General features: G+C 49.5%; 1 protein-coding gene across 4 annotated transcripts in view; it reads left to right on the top strand.

The window, feature by feature from the left end:
* The window catches only part of BCAR3 (BCAR3 adaptor protein, NSP family member), a 114,849-nt gene that overhangs the window by 70,079 nt on the left and 24,112 nt on the right, over positions 1–20,658 (top strand). For all 4 annotated transcript variants that reach the window (XM_047872572.1, XM_047872570.1, XM_047872574.1 and 1 more), the window contains 3 exons: positions 12,675–12,803; positions 15,313–15,755; positions 19,473–19,576. In XM_047872572.1, coding sequence (XP_047728528.1) covers positions 12,675–12,803; positions 15,313–15,755; positions 19,473–19,576 — 676 coding nt within the window. The remainder of the gene's footprint in view (positions 1–12,674; positions 12,804–15,312; positions 15,756–19,472; positions 19,577–20,658) is intronic.

A 20,658-nucleotide genomic window follows, 5' to 3' on the forward strand; every position in this document is an offset into this window, starting at 1 on the left:
TTTCATTTGAAGCCTTTTATTCCACTGACCCACTAAATGGTTAAGTGCAAGCAAGGACTTTCAGCCTTCCTCCTAAGTGTGGCAATCTGATTTCTCGTTGGGAGGAATCAGAAGACAGGGCTGCCTCGTGGGGATGATTTGGATGTTGCCGCTCCGCAGGCTGCTCTAGGAAGTCATCATCTAAATTAGATCTAGAGGGGAAGGTACCCCCAGAGCTTTCAGGGCAAGAGGCTAACAAATGGCTACAAATGGCTTGTTGAAAATCTCATTTGTGTTTCAGTTTATCTTTTCCCAGGGAAAGATGAGACCCCCTTGGAGCTGAGCACTGAGTGAGTCCATGGGTAAATAATGCCTTGTCAAGAGGGTAGAAACATGATGGGCAAAGCCACCAAGGCAGGTAGCTGGGAAAGGAGCTCTTACAGTGTAATGAGCATGTTGAGCAGTTTCTCGCATGTGTAGGTAACTATCGTGAAGGGGAGCAGCCGCGAGGGTTGGTGTTGGGTGTGCTGCATTCGGTCCAACTTCCAATTCCTCCTGCAGTTTTTAGACTGATCGGTCTCCTGTGAAAAATAATTTTCAGTCCCTTGGTGTTCCATCAAAATAAAGCTAGGCATCAAAAGCAGTAACTTCATGATCCTGCGAGATGGAAAGGCGTAGAGACCTTGCCTAGAGAATGATGGGTGATAAAAGGTAACAGGGATTGAACATGTAGGGGAGCTGTGCACACCGATCAGAATAATCCTAATGCAATTAGGTAAGCCTGGGGGGATCAAGTTACTGCTACGCCTAGGGCGTGTGCTGTGGTAAGACTCCAGTGTGCATAATGTAAAATTAAACTAGTCTTTTTCATTCACGCACATGGAAAGCCAAATGTTATTGGAAACTTCTCAGAACCTTGATAAACAAGGAGTTCCACAGATGTTCTCTTCATTTTTCCTATTTATGGTTTATGAGCCTCTTTTTGTAATACTTGATAAGGTTTGATAATGAATAAAATGAAATCTCTTGGATTTGGGCTCTTGAGTGATTTTGATGTCAGTTTCCTGTCTGTGCTAGGGTCTGATGGCCCTCGTATGATCATTTATCTGTGAAAAGAAAAATCACAGGTAGTAGGAAAATGAAGCATCTTAATTTAATAGCAAATTGCAAATCTGTTTTTAATGGCACCGGAGTAAAAATCTGGTGTTGAGTGTGATAAATTATGCAGGTTTAATTATAAAATGGTAAAATGGCATCAAAACCCATCTGCAGAATCTTTTCTGAAGATGAGATTCTTTCTAGGATTTGGAAAGGAGAAAGTAGGTCATCAAGGTACTTAAAATTAACATCAAATTAATTGAAGTGTTTCAGAATGCTAAAACTCACTGAAATTTTATGAGGTATCTTTGCTACCGATTCCTTTCTCAGAAGGGGCCAGAAGCCCTCGCTGACTTCAGATAGGATAGAGAACTCCGAGACCTTCGGCAAAACTGCTTGTGGCTGTTTGCTGTATGTTCTCTAAAGATGTCTTGTCCCCTCGAAGCGGCCGTAACCCCTGTCAGGCCATGGAGCTGTTCTTTCTCACGTCTGTGTCTCCCGTCAGACCTAGTCCAGGACGCCGAGTGGCACAGTGGGCGCTCAGTAGGCCTTCGGGTTTAATCGGTGGCACAGTGTTCCAGTGACTATCAAGCTCTTGATTTGCAGCTGACCTCCTGATTGTTCCTGCAGAACTTTGGCCAAGAAGGTGAGGTAATTGGAGGCCCCGTGTTCCAGTGGCTATCAGACTCTTGATTTAAAAGTAACCTCCTGGCTGTTTGTGCAGCACTTTAGCCGAGAGGGTGTAGTGTGTGTGGACAGAACTGCCTACAGAGCCTGCTGCGCTGAGCTTTAATGTGAGGATTGAAAGGAGCAGGCTCAGAGGCACAGGACCCAAGTGAGACCAGAGGTCCCCACTGTCAACAGCCCGACACTTAAAAGGTGCTCGGGGTCTCTCCCTTCTAGCCAGAGAGCACCTTGGTATGAATTCGAATAAGGCACCTTTCCTCGGGATACTTGATTGCCATCCACCAGGCATCCGTTGCAATCAGTATGGAAATTTTCTCTGCCACGTAAGAAGGGCACCTGCTTAGATGTAATGCCACTGTGCTGTTTGTGTACTGGAGCCCACGGCCAGGCCACTTGTGTGTCCACCTGCAGGGGGGACCAGGCCGAAATGCCCAATTGCCCGTGCCACCATTGGCTTTTATCTACCCAATAGGATATTCAAAATTTTAATTTGACATGTTTTTTCCCTCTTGGGACTTTTATTTACAAAGTTAATGGTTTATTTAATAACTAAAGCTTTTGGCTTTAATCACAGTTATTAGCACGGAAGTTGTATTTGTCTAGCCTGGCGCCCAGTAGGAAAAGTTGCATCCGTAAATTGAAGCCCTTCTTCATTTACCTTTGGAGTAATAATAAAACATTTTTAGGCAAGCCATAAGGCCAGTGAGTGACAATAAAAGGTGGCAGAGAAGCCAGTATACAAATTGTTTCACATGGAGGCTTGAAGGTTAACTATCTTCAAACGCTACCTTCTCTCCTGCCCTTGTACCTCAGATGAAAACATCTGAGGGAGCCTGCAAAATGTTGCTGGGCTTAAAGCTTGGGGAGAACTGGATTTTCATTTTTCGGCCTGTGGGCAGAGTTAAGAGTGGCAGAAGTGATTGGGATTTATTCATCCTGTGGGTTCATGATCAATTTATGCAGGTGTTCAATGGTAAAAATACCAACTGGATCTCTACAAGCCCTTGATATACTTTGGAATTTGGTTATAAACTAGTCCACTGCTTGCAGTTCAACCCAGGGCAGGGACTTGAAGGGGCAGAGTTTCTGAAATCTTCAAAGAATCTCATTGTTAGGCAGATTTACTTGCAAGGTGGTCCTGTAGCAGACTTAGAAAGGCTTCAGAAGGCTCTGCGCAATGGTTATCCGGTGTATGTTTTTTTTCCGAGTGGGAGCTCTTTGTCCTTGTACGTTCAGGTTTTGTTAGGGATTGCAATGATGCAGGTTCCGAGGCAGCACAGGCTGGGTTCGAGATGAGGGTCTGTCGTTTTGGACTCCTGCACGGTCCCAGCCTGGGTCACCTGGTGGCTGTTCAAGGCACGTTCCTGAGGGGTTTCCCACCAGCTCGCAGGAGGACACGGTCTTCGCTCAGAAAATAGACCAATTTGGTATGATGCTCTACAACGTCAGTCGCACTTACAATTTTGGTTGTGATCATCTGGATGAGATTTCTAGAAAACTGTGACCTGAGCAGTGGTTTGGTGCCACTTGATCAGAGGCCTGGACTGTTGTTGACCTCTTCCTCAACTGAATAAACCATCCAGGGCAGAAGAAAGGAAGCTTTTGAGAACCGGTAGCATTCTGGGTGCTGTGGCCTGATACTCCTGACTGGGATAGAATAGCCCAGAAGCTTGCTCCCTCCCTCCCTCCCTCTCTCTTCATTTTCTCTCCCCCTTCCCTTCTTTTCATGCACAGATTCCCTTCTTCCTTTTTCTTTTCCTTTTTCTTTTTTCAGTTTATTTATTTTGAGAGAGAGAGAGAGAGTGCACACATGTGTGAGCAGAGGGGAGGGGCAGAGAGAGAGGGAGAGAGAGAATCCCAAGCAGGCTCCACACTGTCAGCGCAAAGAATGACCTGGGGCTCGATCTCACAAATCATGAGATCATGACCTGAGCCGAAATCCAGAGTCATACCCTTAACCGACTGAGCCACCCAGATGCCCCCCTTCCCTTTTTTTTTATTTCAAGCAAGTTAATTGCCAGCCTCGATCATAGAATGAATGGCTAGAAAATCAGCTCAGTTTTAAAAATTCAACAAAAAACATCCTTGACTAAACATCCAAAGCCCTGAAGGACACATAATCTCTGTACCAGGACTTCTCAGCCTTGTGCATGTGACAATTTCTTGCACACTCACACTGTCACTCTGTCCCGTGTACTGTGGACAGCTGAGCCAGCTGGAGCTAGCCAGGAGCACTTGCTAACACAGGCCTGCAAAGTGCTTGCCACCAGGGAAAGTGCCTTCTCACGGGTGGTCAGTGTCACATGCACAGATGGAACCATTCAACACTATTCAAAACCCCCAAACTATCAACTTAGAACTGAGATAAAGAATAACCTGTGCACGAATAGAAATTGGTTGTTCCAACTCCTAGCTTTTTTGTTCCATTAGAACTAAATTCTCAAAGGCCAGATACCTCTAAAACCTTCTGATGGATTTTATAATTCTTTTTTTTTTTTAACTCTTTAGTGAAGTAACTTACTATTTTTGTGGCCAAGAGTCCTCTTTGAAAGGGTGTTCAGATTCTACATTGTTTCCAGCGAATGCCTGCTGTGTGCCAGGCACGGTGCTGGTGCTGGGCGCTCTATGTGCCTTAGATCAGGTCGTCCTGTGAAGTGAGAACTCTTACTCGCTTGGTGCATACAGAAACAAGTTAAGCGAAGTCTAGAAAGATGGCCAAGATTCCTGTTCTTGAGCAACCTCCAAATGTTCTTTTTCTCCCCACCCAGTGGCAGGAAGCTGCCACACAGAGGGTAAGAAGGCAAGCTTGGCTCCAGTCAGTAAGTGTTTACGGGGAACCCGCTGTGTGCCAGGCACGAGGCTAGGCTCTGGGAGCCAAAGGGAAATATGGCGTGGCCTCTGTCCTCAAAGAGCTTGTGTCCCGCGGACCGTACTGCCTCATTGCCCAACATTCATTAGTGGATTCCCTGCCCCGCTTAGATAAAAACGGATTGGCTTAGTTTTGGCCTTCAAGGCCCCTGCCTGCCTCATCCAACTCCCCTCCCTCTTCTCCCCATTGCCCAGCCTGGGCTCCAGCCCCTGCGTCGTTAGAACCTCTGCAGGTATGTCACTGCTGATTCACAGACCCCCACTGCAAAACGGCAGTGCCCTGGCCCGTCTCCTCCACCGTCAAGCCTCTACCAGTTATTTTGCAGATATCCACAAGGGGTCCTCACATAGGCATCCATCCATAGCCGTTGTGAACTGGGCCTTCTAGCAAATTCAGACCTGGATCCCAGTATGCGGTGTCCGTATATGGCAAAGGTGGTGGTTCACTTCACTGGGGTTAAAAGAAAGGCATTCAAAGCTGAGGGGTCTGGGAGGATAGGGCATGAAAGGGTCCGTGTCCCTCATGAACCAGGTCTGAGCCCTGGGAGAGTAAAAACCAGGCATCGGAGCCCATCAAGTTTTTTGTGGGGGTGCTAAGAAAGACTCTGGATCTCATGTCAGCCCTTGCTAGGGCACCCCTTGACTAAGGTCTCCAAGCCAGGAGTGTGGGATAGTCTGCGGCATGTAAGTGCAGAGTGTATGACCAGAGATGAGGGTAGGGAGATTGTTATGAGGCCATTGCAGAAGTTCCGGGAGAACAGAACAGAGCAATCTCAGTCGGAATCAGAGTGGGTGTCGGTAAGGGATAGAATCAGGAATTTCTTGACTGATAGAAGCCAGTGTTGAGGGTTCGGGTGAGGGTGAGTTTGGGTGATGAGGACAGAGGAGGTGCCAGTGACTAGGAAAGGGGGAGAGAAACAAGCTTTGCAGAGATGAATTCCATTTATTCATACTGACATCCAAGTTCTAGAATGGATGCTGGTCAGTATCCCTGCCTTGGCACCCACCAGACAGGCTTGCGATAGAGATTTGTCCATCATCTGCACACTTCACAAGTCTCAGAACTGGCCTTGTGCCCCCAGCCCCGGCCTGGCCATTCTGCCTACTGTGCCTGGATTACTCTGTCTAAAAGCATCTTTTTTTTTTTTTTTTTTTAAACCTGTTGCCTTCCTAGCCAGAGATTTTCAGTGACACTCTCTCCATCTAGAGTGCGAAGGTTTAGTCCCTCAGCCTCCAGTGTCCTACTCCCCTCTATCCAATCCTGCCCTCCTGGATCAGGACTCCTTTGGCACATGTGACAAGAGTCCAGGGCAAGCTAGCTTAGGTCACAAGGGGATTTTGCTGGTTAATGGAGTCAGCTGGGGCTTAGGGATGTGTGCACCACTGGGACCCACCTTCCATCTCCCGATCCTCTTCTCCTTGCACACTCATTTCATTCTCCACCCAATTGGCTCCACATGGTGGGTCAGCATGAGGTGTAGCACCACTATGCTTCTAGCCTCATGACGTCTTCATTCAATCAGTCTTCTTCATTCAGTTCCACTTAGAAAAATCCTGGGACTAACTCTAGCTGGGTCAGCCAGTCAGCCATGATGCCCAGGAAGGTGGGGTCTGAACCACATGCTTGGAGAAAAGATGGAGTGTGTGTGTGTGTGTGTGTGTGTGTGTGTGTGTGTGTGTAAAACTTCTGCCTGCTTCAGACCTCCTCAACCAGAACCTCCATCTGACCAAACCCAGCTGCTCTTAGCTCAAATGCCCCAAATATCCTTCCTCTTCTCAGGTTTTATCTTCAGGGTCCGATCCTGATCCCCCCCCTCCCATGCTCTCATCCTACCCATCCCCCCCGGCCCCTCCCACGGCATGGGGCTTCAGTGACTTTTCTCATTTTGACAGGGGAAAACCTAAGGACAGCAAGGCAGAGTAACTCAGCCAGGCTCCAGAGCAGGAAGGCAGGGATAAGATCCAAGCAGTGCCTCTCCAGAGCTCAGGGATGAGTTTAAACCGTTTCTCTGTGTGTGGTCGTCCAAGAGACTGTGCCCTCCTAAGGGTAGGGACCAGGGTGTCATCCCCCGCTGGCAATTAGTTTGGCAGATTGCTTGGTCACGATTGCTAATGGCCATGAAATGGTGCTTTTCCAGTCTTTCCCTTTCTACCTTTAGCCCCTGGGACTAGGGACAGGATCTTTCCTGGTGATTTGCACAATTTAAAATTCTGTGGGAACCGGGAAGGTTTTCTTAGAGAGAGGGACAGAGTAAATTAAATATTAATTATAATGCAGATGACATCTTTTTCTAATCCTCTCCACTGTCTCCTACATACAAATAAGTGTCGTGCCTTCTCTGGGGTTTTCCCACAATTTACTGCATGCACACCCTCCCTCGTCCCCAAGCTTAAGAACACAGACCTCCTCCGAAGAGGCAGGGTCCTATTGTTGTGCCTGATTTGAAATGCAGGCTCTAATGTCAGGCAGCCCTTGGGAGAAGAGACCCTGGGCTCCTTTCCTCCTGGGCTGGAACAGCTTTTCCTTTCTGGGAAAACTGTTGAAATTTGGGTTTCCGTGTTAATCAAGGTTCCCAGCACGTCTGTGGAACTGGCTCAGCACGTCCAGAATATGTTTTCCAACCATCCGGGCTCTGGCTATTCCAGCCTGTCAAGAACAGACTTGCCGGGGCTGTGTGGGGCTGCAGAGATGTTCATTCCAGATTCAGAGTGATAGGCATGATTTTTGGAGCCGGCCGCAGCAAGCTGGGACTGGTTCTGGCGTTGTAACCGGACCAGAGGTGCTGGGGCAGGCGGGCTGTGCGAGGCAGCCCGTGGACATTCATGCAGGCAGCCGGCTGTTTTCCTTCACTGCTTCCCTCCCAAACCCCCAACCCCTACACATCCATGCACCAGACCGAAAACACCTCTGATGTGAACTGTCCCTTTTATATAACCAGATGAGTAGCATTCTCATATGTCTGTCATAACAGGTAACAGTGCTGTGTCCTGGGTTATGTTCTAAGTGCTTTACGGATATGGATCCCTTTCATCCTTACTAACACCCCATCACAAACTGTTAGCCCCATCTCTGCAGACCGGGAGCCTGAGGCTTCTGCAGAGCAGTAAAGTTATTTAAGCAAAGCCACACAGCCGGTCAGCGGCCAGTGGCCTGTAGATGGAGGGCGAGGGCCGGCTATGCTTAAACACCGTGCTGTAACATCTGTTGACATCAGGGTTATTAAAATGCTGGCAGTAAGGAAGATGTAGCTAGACTCAGATTCCCCTGAAAAGCAACAATTATGGTAACTTAGGAATTTTCTAACTAAACTTGAATTTGGGTGGACAAGCGTGGGCCTCCTCCACCCCCTGCATTTGCCTGAGTTACCAGTTTACCCGCCTCACCCCAGACCCCAGAACTAATGTCTGAGAGAACACGAAATTTTAGAAGTGGAGCCATGTGAGTGGGAAACCATGATATAGTAGTTACAAAGCTTCCCTCCCTTTCTTTACTGCTCAAATTACTACTTAATTTGTGTACATAGCACCTTTTCTTATACCCTGAGTCCCCCCAAAAGAACCCTTCAAATTTCTGGTGGGTGCAATTCAGGCAAGCCACAGAACAGGAGACATGGGACCTGCCTGCATCTTTCTCTTGTGGCGGCCGTGGGTGGACGTGGTGGCTCGAATGAACCTGGCAAAGCTCATGGGCAGAATGTTCTTGAACCAAACCCGGGAGCGTCTCTTTCTCTGGAGGGTACACCCCAGCTACTGTGTAGGGTGGAGCTCAGGATGGAGGGATCCAGAGCCCCCGTTGGAGCAGAAAAACTCGAGTCAGGGCCAAGCCTCTGCCACCTCCTTTCCTTAAGATAAGAAGCTCTGGAAACAAAGAATCAGACCTGCCTTCTAGGAATGAAGTTCACATTTAGGGGCGAATAGCTAGAGAATCTGAGCATGGAGAAAAAGTCGTGTTACTATGATGTGGTTGTTTATAACTTTTATAGCATCTTTGTGAGATACTGATCGTTCAGGAGTTTTCTTGCTGGTGGTGGAAGAACATAAAATCCAAAGGGCCAGTGAGTGCTGCATTTCCATTCAGTGGAAACTGTCTGAGAGAGCCCGGATATATTGTACTTGCTCTGGGGTGTCATGATGCCCTCTGTCACAGATGCCCGCTATCCCATGCTAACAGAAAACTTGAGAATGACTTGGGTCCAGCCAGTCTTTGAGGCACACTGAATTCAGAAGACGTCTGCAGAAACGAATGTGAAAGAGCTGGAAAGTATAAACTGGGAGAAAAGGCTATAGGAACTGGGACAGATTAGTATGATGTGCTTGGCTGTACTTTCCCAAGATTGGAAACCACTGGATTACTGGGACCTGTACTTATTCTTCCGGCCCCTCTATGATGCATAATGCTGGGCCGTGCGTGAGATAGCAATGCATGTGACTGTGTGTGAGCAGGAACTTATCTCTTTTGGACTTTGCTCAGAATGTAATCTAAGGCAGGCCAGGAGGATCCTTGGGTCACTAGTGGAATCAGTCAGAACTTCAAAGGGGTGGCCACACCGATAGGGTAAAACCATTGCCAAGGGCAGAGGTACTCCTGTGTTACCCTAAATTGCTAGAGTTTATTTTGTGGCCCCAAAGACCCAGAAACTTAACTGAAATGGCTGCATTTCGGGGCAGAACCTCATCTTTCCTCCAGATGGCAGCAGTTAAGTGGAAGGGTACACTGTTGGTACACGTTCTGGTTGTTTGGGGCAAATTGACAGAATTCTGCCAAATGTCCCACTCCCATGGTTGGTGACCTTTCCTGTGAAGCACGAATGTCATTCTTTTTTCTTTCTTTCTTTCTTTTTAAAGCCTATGTATTTTTGAGAAAGAGAGTGCTCATGAGCCAGAGAGGAGCAGGGAGAGAGGGAGGGAGAATCCCAAGTAGGCTCTGAGCTGTCAGTGCACAGCCCGATGTGGGGCTCCATCTCACAAACTATGAGATCATGACCTGAGCTGAAACCAAGAGTCAGACGCTCAACCAACTAAGCCACCCAGGCGCCCTGAAGAATACCATTCTTGGTCCCCAAGGAGCACAAATATCAGTCACGGTGTTCTCAAATATACAAATGGATACATTTTGCCAGATTTTCCTACATGGTCACCTCTCACCAACCATGAGTATAACAGTACTCCTATATAGTGGCACAATCATAGCTGGTAAGGGCAAGTCTCATAAAATATAGGCCCTTAGGAAAAATAATAAAATTTGCAGTAATCTGTGTGACTAAAAAGAGTTGTGAAATTTCTAGAAGGCATTCACCCCCCCCCCCCCCGCAAATAATCATGAGGATGGGCATATGGGGGTGACTTTTGAATTGCCTTGTTCAGCTAGCCGTTTGAGACATGGTGCCCACAGCATCTGCTGAGGCAGAAGCTCCCAGAAGCCAACCTGGCTCTTTGTAATGTAGTAGAAACAGCTGTCACTGGCTTGAGATGAAGACCCCTTGAGATTTTTTGCTAGCTCTGGATCTGTCTCCCTCCATCCCTCCCTCTCCTACCCTCCTTATCTCCCACCCTCTCCCCACCCCCAAACCATGAATCCAGTCAATTGTGTAAACTCCTAACTTTTCACAAATTATGCAAGAGCTTAAGGGCATAGTGTTTGAAGTCTGGTGTTCCGTCTCCAGGGAGGGTCAGTCTTACTGGCCTCCTTTCCTCTCCTCCCTCAGTACTTGCCTGTAATGCCCTGTCATGCCCCATCTCCACAATCCACAGCAGGGGGAAGAACCACAACTGTGGTTTTCCTCTAAGGAATTAGAGTAGAAGTAACAAGATAGCAGAGTTTATATTTTTGGTAACAAATGTAAAGCAGGATTATCTCAAAATCTGGAGCGAAGGATTTGTTTATAAAATGCTAAGAAATCTTGCTGTTTATGAACGATGCTAAGGAGAGAGAGGGTAACGGGAAGTGGCCTGGGTATTGAACATCAGGAAGGAAGGAGAATGTAAAGAGAAATATGGGAACAGCTTATTGGATCTGGGTGAGTGCAGTTTCAGCGGAGGGTGACACAGAGGGTATGGCTACTGGTGACCGCGTTTTCAGAGCTCAGGCCAAGAAGAAGTGGGCCCAGGCACAGCACAAGGATTTAGGCTAGATGTAAAAAGACTGTCAGGGGGGCTCAAGAGAGGCTAGGGTCACAGTATCGGTTAGGATTTTAGTTCAGCTACCAGTGACAGGAGCAACCAAACTAACAGGCTTAAACGAGACAGAAGATCACAAGGAAGACCTGGGGGTGGGCAATCTGGGACTGTTGTGTTGACCCCACTGGGGCTTCTGCTCCCCCATTTGAAGGACGTGGCTCCCTCCTCAGGTCCCAGACGGTGCTGCCTCTCCAGTTTAGAAGTCCCACTAAGCGGCATTGTACTTTCCCTTGGTCAGAATGTGGTCATGTGGCCACGTGCCTACATTAAGAGAGGGAAGTTGAGGAATGACATCCTTTAGTTGTGTGGCCACATGCTCAGCTGATAGGGAGCTTCAAATAATTTGAAGAGGAAAAGCTCCATAACTAAGAAAAGGCCCAGACAGGCCTCACCTTGGGGTAATTGCTCATTCGGTGAACGTGGAGTGCCTAATATGTTCAGGCATTGCTGGAGGGCAGTAGGGAAGAAGGCAGATGGGTTTCTGCTCTCATGAAACTTGAAATCTACTGGGAAGCAAGACAGACAATAAACTACCAGTAGATGTGGCCTGGTTGACAATCTGCATTCTGTACTCAAGTCTTTCCAGTGAGCTGTCTTCACATGTACCCGTACATAATTAATGATCGATGGCAAACATCACTGCTAATGCCTGCGGGCATCTAGGTCAGCCAGCGTTGGCATCTCTTTGATGCAGGTGTCTGCGCTGTGAGGAGGAGAGTGGGAGAAGGAAACAATTAGTAAACCAGAGCCCCACTTTGAGAGCGGCCCTGCATCCTGCAGCCAGGGCTGTCCTAGGCCAACGTGCTCACAGAGACTTGAGGATAAGAATCCGGGTGTAAAATTCCAAGTCTGTTTCCTTTTTCTTGGGTGGAGAAGGATTTGGGCCCCTTCCTTTGCTAAGGTGCAGAGCAGCGTGATGAAGATAATTGGGTGATCCTTTTGAGGCCAAGCTGGGGAACTTGGGAGAACATAAGGGACATGGTTTTCCTGCTCCCATGACCTTCAGTCAGTGATCCCTGAGCCGGGTTTTGCTGGGAACTGGGCAAGTGTCCAAGTTCAGTTCACGTGTTGAAAGTAGGCGTGGACTCTAAATTAGACCTGGAGGCAGTGTTGCCCACCCAGACTTCCTGTCCTGGCCACTGCGCAGTGACCTAGATCAGTGATTCTCAAACTATCCGAGGCGAGGGACCAGTTTTTTTAGGTTTCAATTTCCAGCCTGTCATAAAAATGAAATATTAGAAAAATGAAAAAGACATACAACAACCCAAAGTCAGACTTCCGTTATTAGATTTGAGAGACATAAAATTCTTCTGTCCGATTGCTCTAAAAGTTTCTAAAGGCTAACTCAGTTCCTGAATTGAAGTTTGCCAGTAGCAAAGAATTCAGGGCCGCCCCTCTCAGCCTGGGGACTGCGCTTTGGGCAGCAGTGTCCTGCGGGCTCAGAGCTGTGAGCCAGTTGAGGACTGCTGTCCTTCCCAGCTCTGTGGGAGGATGGTCCCCAAGCACAACGAGGAAGCTCTCAGGGTTCGTTTGTGCCTCCTTCCCTGCACATGTCTCTCTGGTGCCCAATGCCCAGCTCCCCTTGTCTTTGCTACCTGAGCCGACTGATAAAAGGAACATCTTGGCCCCCTCTCCCATCACAGTCCCGGTGTGTAGGTGAAAATTTCGCTACATTCTTGCAGCTGGAGAAATGAAAGGTCACAGCTAATTGTAATCATTATCCAGGCTCCCCTATCTGAACAGGGCTTTTGGCATATCCTGGGTTGGTTAGCCAAGCGGCCAAGTGCGGGCGGGAGGGCCTCTCCAGCCGGCTGGCCTGGCCGACCTGGGCAGGGTGGGAGGTCACCGCTGCCCCTGTGTTGCAGTTCTCCAAGGAGAGGCACGTCATGGACAGGACCCCTGAGAGGCTGAAGAAGGAGCTGGAGGAGGAGCTGCTGCTGAGCGGCGAAGACCTGCGCAGCCACGCCTGGTACCATGGACGCATCCCCCGCCAGGTACCCGCTCTCTTCCTGCCAGGGCGTGCCCCGCCGTTCTCAAACACCAGCACGCTGAGAACCCTGCCAGCTTACCCCCCAACGCCATGTCAGAGTCGGCCCCAGTTTAGCCAAACAGATAGAACACCCTAGCCCACAGAAACCGAACTTGGGCCTGTCTCCCAGGAGATCGCCGGGAAGAACTGAGGTCAGGAACCCACAGTACATCTCCACCTGCCCGGCAAGGGGATGGAGGAAAGGCAGGTGTTCCTGTGGTCCACAGACCCGGAGCGGGCAGGAGGCAGTGGCGGCAGGGTGATGACCCCGAGAGGTGAGGGGCCAGCCTGTGGTTCAGATAATTGAACTCATGGCCGGCTGCCGGCTGCCTCATACCCTTTGAACCTGCTTCTCTTTTAAGACAGTACTTTAATTTCAGGTGAAGAGAGAGTATCATCAGGGCAAGTGGCACAGAGCAGCAGGGCCACCAGTACCCTAGTGGGGCCAGCAACTATTTACCCTCCAGCCCTCCCCTACCTGGACCCCTGTCCTGGAGATGGCAGGTAGAGGAATTATACCAGTGACCACAGCGTCCTGGCCTAGGATGTTCTCTGTGTGACTCTCATTTGGGTGATAGCTGTGAATAATGTGGGGTTTTTGCTAAACAGTTTAGAAATTGAAAAAATATAAGTTCAGAATTAAGGTGTAGAATTTCTCTTGGGTTTTTATTGGAAGCTGATCTGGCCAGTCATTTACCCAGGACAACATGACAGGAAAGGGGTGGTGGGTGGGGGGGGGGGGGGCGTGTGTGGAGGGCATCACATGGTGATAATTTTTTTTCATGTAGCAGATGCCTCAGCACTATCAAAGAAATAATCCTTATTCTAACTTTTTGTTTTTAGTTTAAAATTGATTGTAGAAAATGCAGGGAGTAAAACGAAGAAAATTAAAAGCTCTCACCCATAATTCTCCAACCTGGAGGTAACCACTGTGAACATTTTGATATAAAGCCTCCTACGAGGCTTTGCGAGTGTGAGATCATACTGCATATACTTTTGCAGCCCACTGTCTTCATTTAATGACATATCCTGGGAGTTTTCTGCTGTTATAAAATCGTTGTAAAACCATCCTACACTGTATGTGTGTCCATCGTATGGTGCTCTGCTATTTAGTGGGCACCCTCACCAACACCCTGTCAGATAACGACTGTGTTTATCACTGTAATTATTTCCTCAGGCCCCATTCCAAGAAGTGCAATTTCTGTGTGAAAACGAGTTTTTAAGGCCAAGATGGAATTTTAAAGTAACCATGGTAGCGTGCTATTCTAACTGTTCCAATGTTGGGATATCCTGGAAAAAATGTCAAAGTTTATAAAACTGACGACTGTCACCACCGTCCTTCTCTTTTTTGCGATCACAAAATTTGTTTACCACTTACAGTGAGTGTAAATTTTCAGTCATACATCATTTCAGGTTGTATAACTGAACACTGTGACAATAAGGTAGTTGTAGCTGACACTCTACTCCTTTAAATCTTCATAGCTACTGTGTAGGTGATACTATCCCTGTCCCACAGGTGATGTAACTGAGCCACAAAGAGATTATGTACCTGGTTCAAAGTCACTCAGTAGAGCCAGAATGCACAGCCAGGCAGTCTGGCCACAGGAACATCTGCAACACAGTAGAGATTTTCCTTTGGCAACACAGTAGAGATCAGCATCCTCGTAGTTAATAATATTTGAGCACCTACTGTGTTCTCGGCACTGTACTAGTGCTTTGCATATATTGTGTATGCAAATATATAATTCTCCCTATAACTTTGTGACGTGAGACACTGACCTGACTTTGCTACAGGCTCTCCAGCGAGTGCTGTGCCCAGAACCACACTCAGGTCTCTGATTCCACAGCGCCTGGCCTCCACCAACGTGTGGACCTCTCCTCCCCATCCACCAGGCTCCTAGATGTGGACCAAACTCCCTCCTCCCCTTGCTGGGGGTGGGGAGGGATCAGACTCCCTAGACATGAATTTTCTGCTTTGTTTTATTCTGTCACTTTACTTGCTTCGGGTCAGCCTAAATGTCATCTTCTCATGACACCCTCCTGATGACCCTGTTGCAACGAACGGCCCTCATCCCTTCCCAGGCACTTCTTATCTCCCTTCCCGATTGACTTTTTCCTTAACTTTACAACATCGGACATACCATACCTGCTGCTTGTTTATCTTCACCAAACTAGCAGCTCTCCACTAGATACAGGGGCTCCGTGACAGTGGAGACTCTACTCTGCTTCACTCACTGCTGTAAGCCCTGTGCCTACAGTAGTACCTGGCACACAGTAGGTGGGCAGCACGTAGTTCTTAAGCGAATGAATGGGTCTTCTAAGAATTTGACGTTGGAAAAATAAAGAGCCAACTGAGCAAGAAGAGACACAATACCGTGGTCCGCCGCTGGCCCAAAGAAGTGGAGAGCGGTGCAGCTCTTAGAAGGAATGAATGTGCGCTTGCCTTTTCTACCCCTCACCATTTTGTCCCAAAGGTGTCAGAAAACCTCGTGCAGCGAGATGGCGACTTCCTGGTTCGTGACTCTCTGTCCAGCCCCGGAAACTTTGTCCTGACCTGTCAGTGGAAGAACCTCGCTCAGCACTTCAAGATCCACCGGACGGTCCTGCGGCTCAGTGAGGCCTACAGCCGCGTGCAGTACCAGTTTGAGACGGAGAGCTTCGACTCCATCCCTGGCCTGGTGCGCTGCTACGTGGGCAACCGCCGGCCCATCTCCCAGCAGAGCGGAGCCATCATCTTCCAGCCCATCAACAGGACGGTGCCCCTGCGCTGCCTGGAGGAGCGCTACGGCACCTCCCCAGGCCGGGCCCGGGAGGGCAGCCTGGCCGAGGGCAGGTCCGACGTGGGCAAGAGGCTGAGCCTCACCATGGGCGGCCTCCAGGCCCGGGAGCAGAGCTCGACCAGGGGAAACCTCCTCAGGTGGGTCACGGCCTCATGGGGGTGGTGCTGGGACCGCGAGGGACACTCTGGACACGCCTGGGCTTAGTCAGCCAGATGAGGAGCTCACGCGGGAAGGGAAGAACAATAAAGGATGTTACTAAGAATGCCAAGTGTAATTGGAAAAGCTGTCATGGGGCAGTGCGTGATTAGTTCCCAACTGACTTGGAGCCAAAATTAAATGAGGCAGTTGCTGAGGAAGAGGGGGAGGGTTGGCCAGGAGAGATTTGGGAAGGAAGGAGGATTCTGGCTGGTCTGAAGGCTAGGGAAAGTTCAGATAGACGCTGCGAAGGGGAGGGCGGTCCAGGTGGGGGCTCAGCAGGAGCAGGCGTGTAGTGATAGGAAAGGACAAGAGTTCCTTGGGGTAGGCAGATCGGTGGGGCTCAAGCAAAGGGCCGTGTAAGGGGCTGGTAGGGGCCGGCTCAGGGAGGTGACCACAGCCCAATCACAGAGGCCTTAGAACAAGGCTAAGAGGTTTGAGGGAGCCTCAAAGACTCGCCATGGTGAACAGGGTGTCCCGAGAATAGAACAGGGCAGCGATGTGCCAGAGAGGCAGGAGAGAGTTTGGAGCAGGAAGACCAGTTAGTGAGCCATGGAGGGTCAGGTTGTGCAGGAGAAGTAGAGGGAGAGCCTGGGACCTCGGCTTCCTGGGACTCTGGTATGTGTGTTGGAGAATGGCAAGTTGGAGACCACAGGAGGGCCCAGAGAAGGGGTGGACCGCGGAGGAAAAACCAGTTGCCGCATCTGAGATACGACCATAGGCTTGTTGAGTGCCAAGTGTCCAACAACATTTTGGGGGTTTGGGGGGGAGAGCTCAGTCTGAAGGTGGATGAGAAAAGACCTGAGAGAGCTGGAGACATCGAGAGTCTGGGGGCTGTGGCCCGAACCTGGGCACAGGGGGAGAGAAGAGTCCAGAGAACTGGATGCCCAGCTGGGGCCCCCTGCCCTCCAATGCCAGTGGCACGTGCTGACAGAGGACCTGTTTCTCATGGAGCTGGGTGCTCGTGCCTGCTGTCTGACTGCTCCAGAGAAGGAGAGCAGGGAAAAGGCAGGCCCGGTAGGGTGAAGTCTAGCCCCAGCCGCTTGGTTACCCAGCTTCCCTTCTCCAGCTGCCTGGCATCTAAACTTACACACTTAAACCCACATGTTTTATTCCACTCATTGCTTTTCTTTCTGGACAGGAGGAAATGTCATAAACTGTAATTTGCAGACTGCAGAAATTCAGAAGCCAAGCTCAGAACTGAGTAATACATACCAGGTCGTGTGCTCCTAGGAAGCTCTGGTAGATGTTAGTCAGTGTCTGGCTGTGGACCCTGCCTGCCTGGGCACAAATGCCGGTCCGCCACTGATCAAGCTATGTAACTTCTCCGGGCCTCGCTTTCCCTACCTGGAATGATGGGGCTTGTGAGGGTTAAATGATTTAAGACCTGCAAAGTGCTTAGAACGATGCCTATACAGAGAGAGTGCTACCTAGGGGGTGCCTGGGTGGCTCAGTTGGTTGAGTGTCAGGTCAGCTCAGGTCACGATCTCACGGTTTGTGAGCCCCACGTCGGGCTCCATGCTGCCAGCGCGGAGCCTGCTTCAGATCCTCTGTCCCCCCGCCCCCCGGCCCGTCCCTGCTCACACTCTCTCAAAAATAAACATTAAAGAAAAATAAGTGCCACGTAGGTGTTAGTAATCATAATAAATATGATTTTCTGGAGGGCAGTGGAATGTGGGACTCTGCAGGGAGGGAGGCAAGAAGTGACATAGAGAAATTCTTCTTAGTAATAAGAATGGACTTGAGATCCCTTAAAATATTAAAGGGGCACCTTTTGCTCCGTTTCTTTTGTGATTGTGAGGGTTGGCTGCTCAACTAACAAACAGAGAGTTAATGTCATGAACAGAGCCAGGGAGTTTTTGGCAAGGCACGGAACCCCTGCCCAGTGTGGTGCTGGGGAAGAAGGCCTGCCTCCTGGTCTACCCTCAGTGACTGGATTTAAAATATTAATTAATTAATTAGTTTAAATTTATTATTAGTAGTACTTTTTTTTTTCCTGAGAGAGAGCAAGCATGGGAGAGGGGCTAGAGCACGCGAGAGAATCTCAAGCAGGCTCCACACTCAAGCTCGGAGCCTGGGGCTGGATCCCACAACCCTGGGATTGTGACCTGAGCCAAAATCAAGACCGAGAGGCCCAACCAACTGAGCCACCCAGGCGCCCCAAAATACAAATTTATTTCTTAAGATAAATGAAAGAAAGACTGAGAAGGTCTCTTAGTCGATGAGGCAGGTCTAACAGAGCCACTTTTCTGTCTTTCTTCCTTGTTTTTAAGTTTGTTTATTTGGGGGAGAGAGAGAGAGAGAGAGAGGAAGAGAGAGAATCCCAAACAGGCTCCACACTCCGCACAGAGTCCAACACTGGGCGGAGATCAAGACCTGAGTGGATATCAAGAATAGGACGCCTAACCAAGCCGCTTTTCAGGCGCCCCCAGAGCCACTTTTCCAATTGCCCATTGAAAGCACAGCTCCCTAAGCCCTGTCACTTCTTGCAGCAGAAGCGTCCACAGGTGGGGGTGGGGTGGGTTCAATAAGGAAGCACCCTGCACGGGGCCCTCCCTTACCCTCCCTTGCCCGCCCGCACCGCACCTTCCCTGACGTCAGGCCCGCTGGTTGGCTGGCTGGCAGTGTGTGAGCTCAGCCAGGTTGGGAGCGTCCCAGGTGGGCGTTCTGGGCCAGTGGAGTCTGGCTGCTCTGAAGATCACTGCATAAATACCGCCCGGCTGAAGCCACTGCCTTTTGGAATTTGCCCTCTGACCAGCCTTATCTCTGAGGGGTTGCTGGAATTTCTCTGTTGCTGGGAGTTTGGGGGGTTTTTGGTTTGTTTGCTTTTTCCTTTGGTGCTTGCAAAGGTAGGAAAGAACATTGCGATTTCTGTAACATAAGCTTGTGGGAGGGCCGATGAAAGTTCATTACAACTTGGCTGGTGCAGTGCAGTCTCTCCTAGCAAAGGAGAGATTCTGCTTTTTTGGTGCTAGAGAAATTCCCAGTCTGACTAGGCAAGGGAGCAGAGGAGTGCTAGCAAATTGTGTGGAAAGTGACAGTCGCCTTTTCCCCGCGAGGCTGTGCTTGGTGTCTCCCAGCGCCAGCTTGGTGCGCAGGCTCGGCCCTTCCCCAGGTCAGCATAAGGTCGGCCGTGGGGCCCTGGTCCTTCCAGGATGAGAGTGACAGTACCCCAGGGTGATCTGGTGGGTTATCTGGGGGACATGGGGATCTGTGCTGACATGCAGACAGCCCCACGGCTCCCTTCCCGACGCCACGAGGGATGGTGGAAAATGCATTTTAGTTGAACAAGTCACTCCTCCTGGGTCTGTAAGTAATTTTAAGCTCTGTTAAAAGTACACATTCCAGTTCACCAGTTTTTCCTGAGACTATCGTGAAATCTTGACCCTGCTCTGCTCCACCAGATGGAAGGGCTCCGAGGCAGCAGCCCGGGAACTAACCGGATTGGCCCTGAGGACGTGGGGATGGAGCCCAGGGCACAATCCTGTGTTAACCGCCCCCGGCAGTCATTTCCCCTCCAACAGACATTCCTTTACTGTTAGGATGTGCTGTACCATTCGCCTTCTAAGCAGTCATTTCTCTTAAAAACTTTCCATGACGCTGCCTGAAGGTTTTATGATTTAATGACACGTCTCTGTTCCACTGATCTTTTGCTTCAGAAATAAGGAGAAGAGCGGTAGCCAGCCAGCCTGCCTGGATCACATGCAGGACAGAAGAGCCTTATCCCTCAAAGCCCACCAGTCGGAAAGTTACCTGCCAATTGGTAGGTCTTTGGGAATTTTCTGGGAGGAGGGTGACAGTGTTAGCCTGATCTCCTTCAGGCTGTTTCCCTGCTCCATCCAGTCACCTGATTTGGGGACAACACAAGGCTCTGTGCCTCTAGGCTGGAGGGTAAGGGATTTGTAGAACTATATCCAGATGCGGATCAGCGAGCTGGACACTTCGTGTGTGCTAGCTCTTAAGCCTCATAACAACCCTTCAAGGCAGGAATGCTTATCCTCTTTTAGTTGCCGAGGAAACTGAGGCATAGAGGTTACGTAACTTATCCAGAGTTATCCGTCTGGCAAGTGGTTAAGCCAGCATTTGAACCCAAGTTTTCTGACCCATGCCCATCCGCTAACTGATAGCCTTCATGACAAATGAGCTTGCTGTCTCAGTGCCCTCCCTGGGCAGAGACAGGATCTCTGGGGCTGGGTCAGTGCTGGGGTTCCTGGAGGAGCAGCCATCCAGACAAGACCCCTTCTCCTCTCCGTTCTTTCTCAGCCAGAGGAGAGAGGAGGTGTGGGATATGGGGAAACCTCATAAGCAACTATATTAGTAGACCATGGATTATTGTTCACTGTTTTCGTAACTGACCTTCCTTGGGACCACAAGGTGATTTTCCTAATGCCCCTTGGTGAACCACTTCTATGTGGGTTATCTCAGCATCTTGTCCTACCTTCCCGGGGTGTCTTCAGCTCTCTCTTGAAGCTGGCTAGATCCCACTGGCTGTGAGAGTGACTCAGGCCCTTATGCTATGTGACTAAAGACTTCTGTTTCTGAGGGCGAGACTAGATTACTCACTGCCCTCCAGCTCCACGTATTGTCCTGTTCTGACTGGACTAACCTTCTCTGACCATAAAATGACACTGCAGCCCAGCTGTTCGTAGAATCCCCTCAGAAGCAGGGTGTGGCCCGCTGGCCCTTGAGATGCTTTAGATTGCCCTAGATTGGGAGCGGGACAGTCATACTGAGTTGTCTTTGGGAAGTAAAAAATCGAAACCCGAAGGTATGCATTGAGGGCTGGGGAGTTGTCACTCTAGTTTTGTTTTGTGTTCTCTGTACAGCTGAGCTTTTCCTGACCCT

This window comes from Prionailurus viverrinus, chromosome C1, assembly GCF_022837055.1.
Source record: "Prionailurus viverrinus isolate Anna chromosome C1, UM_Priviv_1.0, whole genome shotgun sequence".
Lineage (NCBI taxonomy): Eukaryota > Metazoa > Chordata > Mammalia > Carnivora > Felidae > Prionailurus > Prionailurus viverrinus.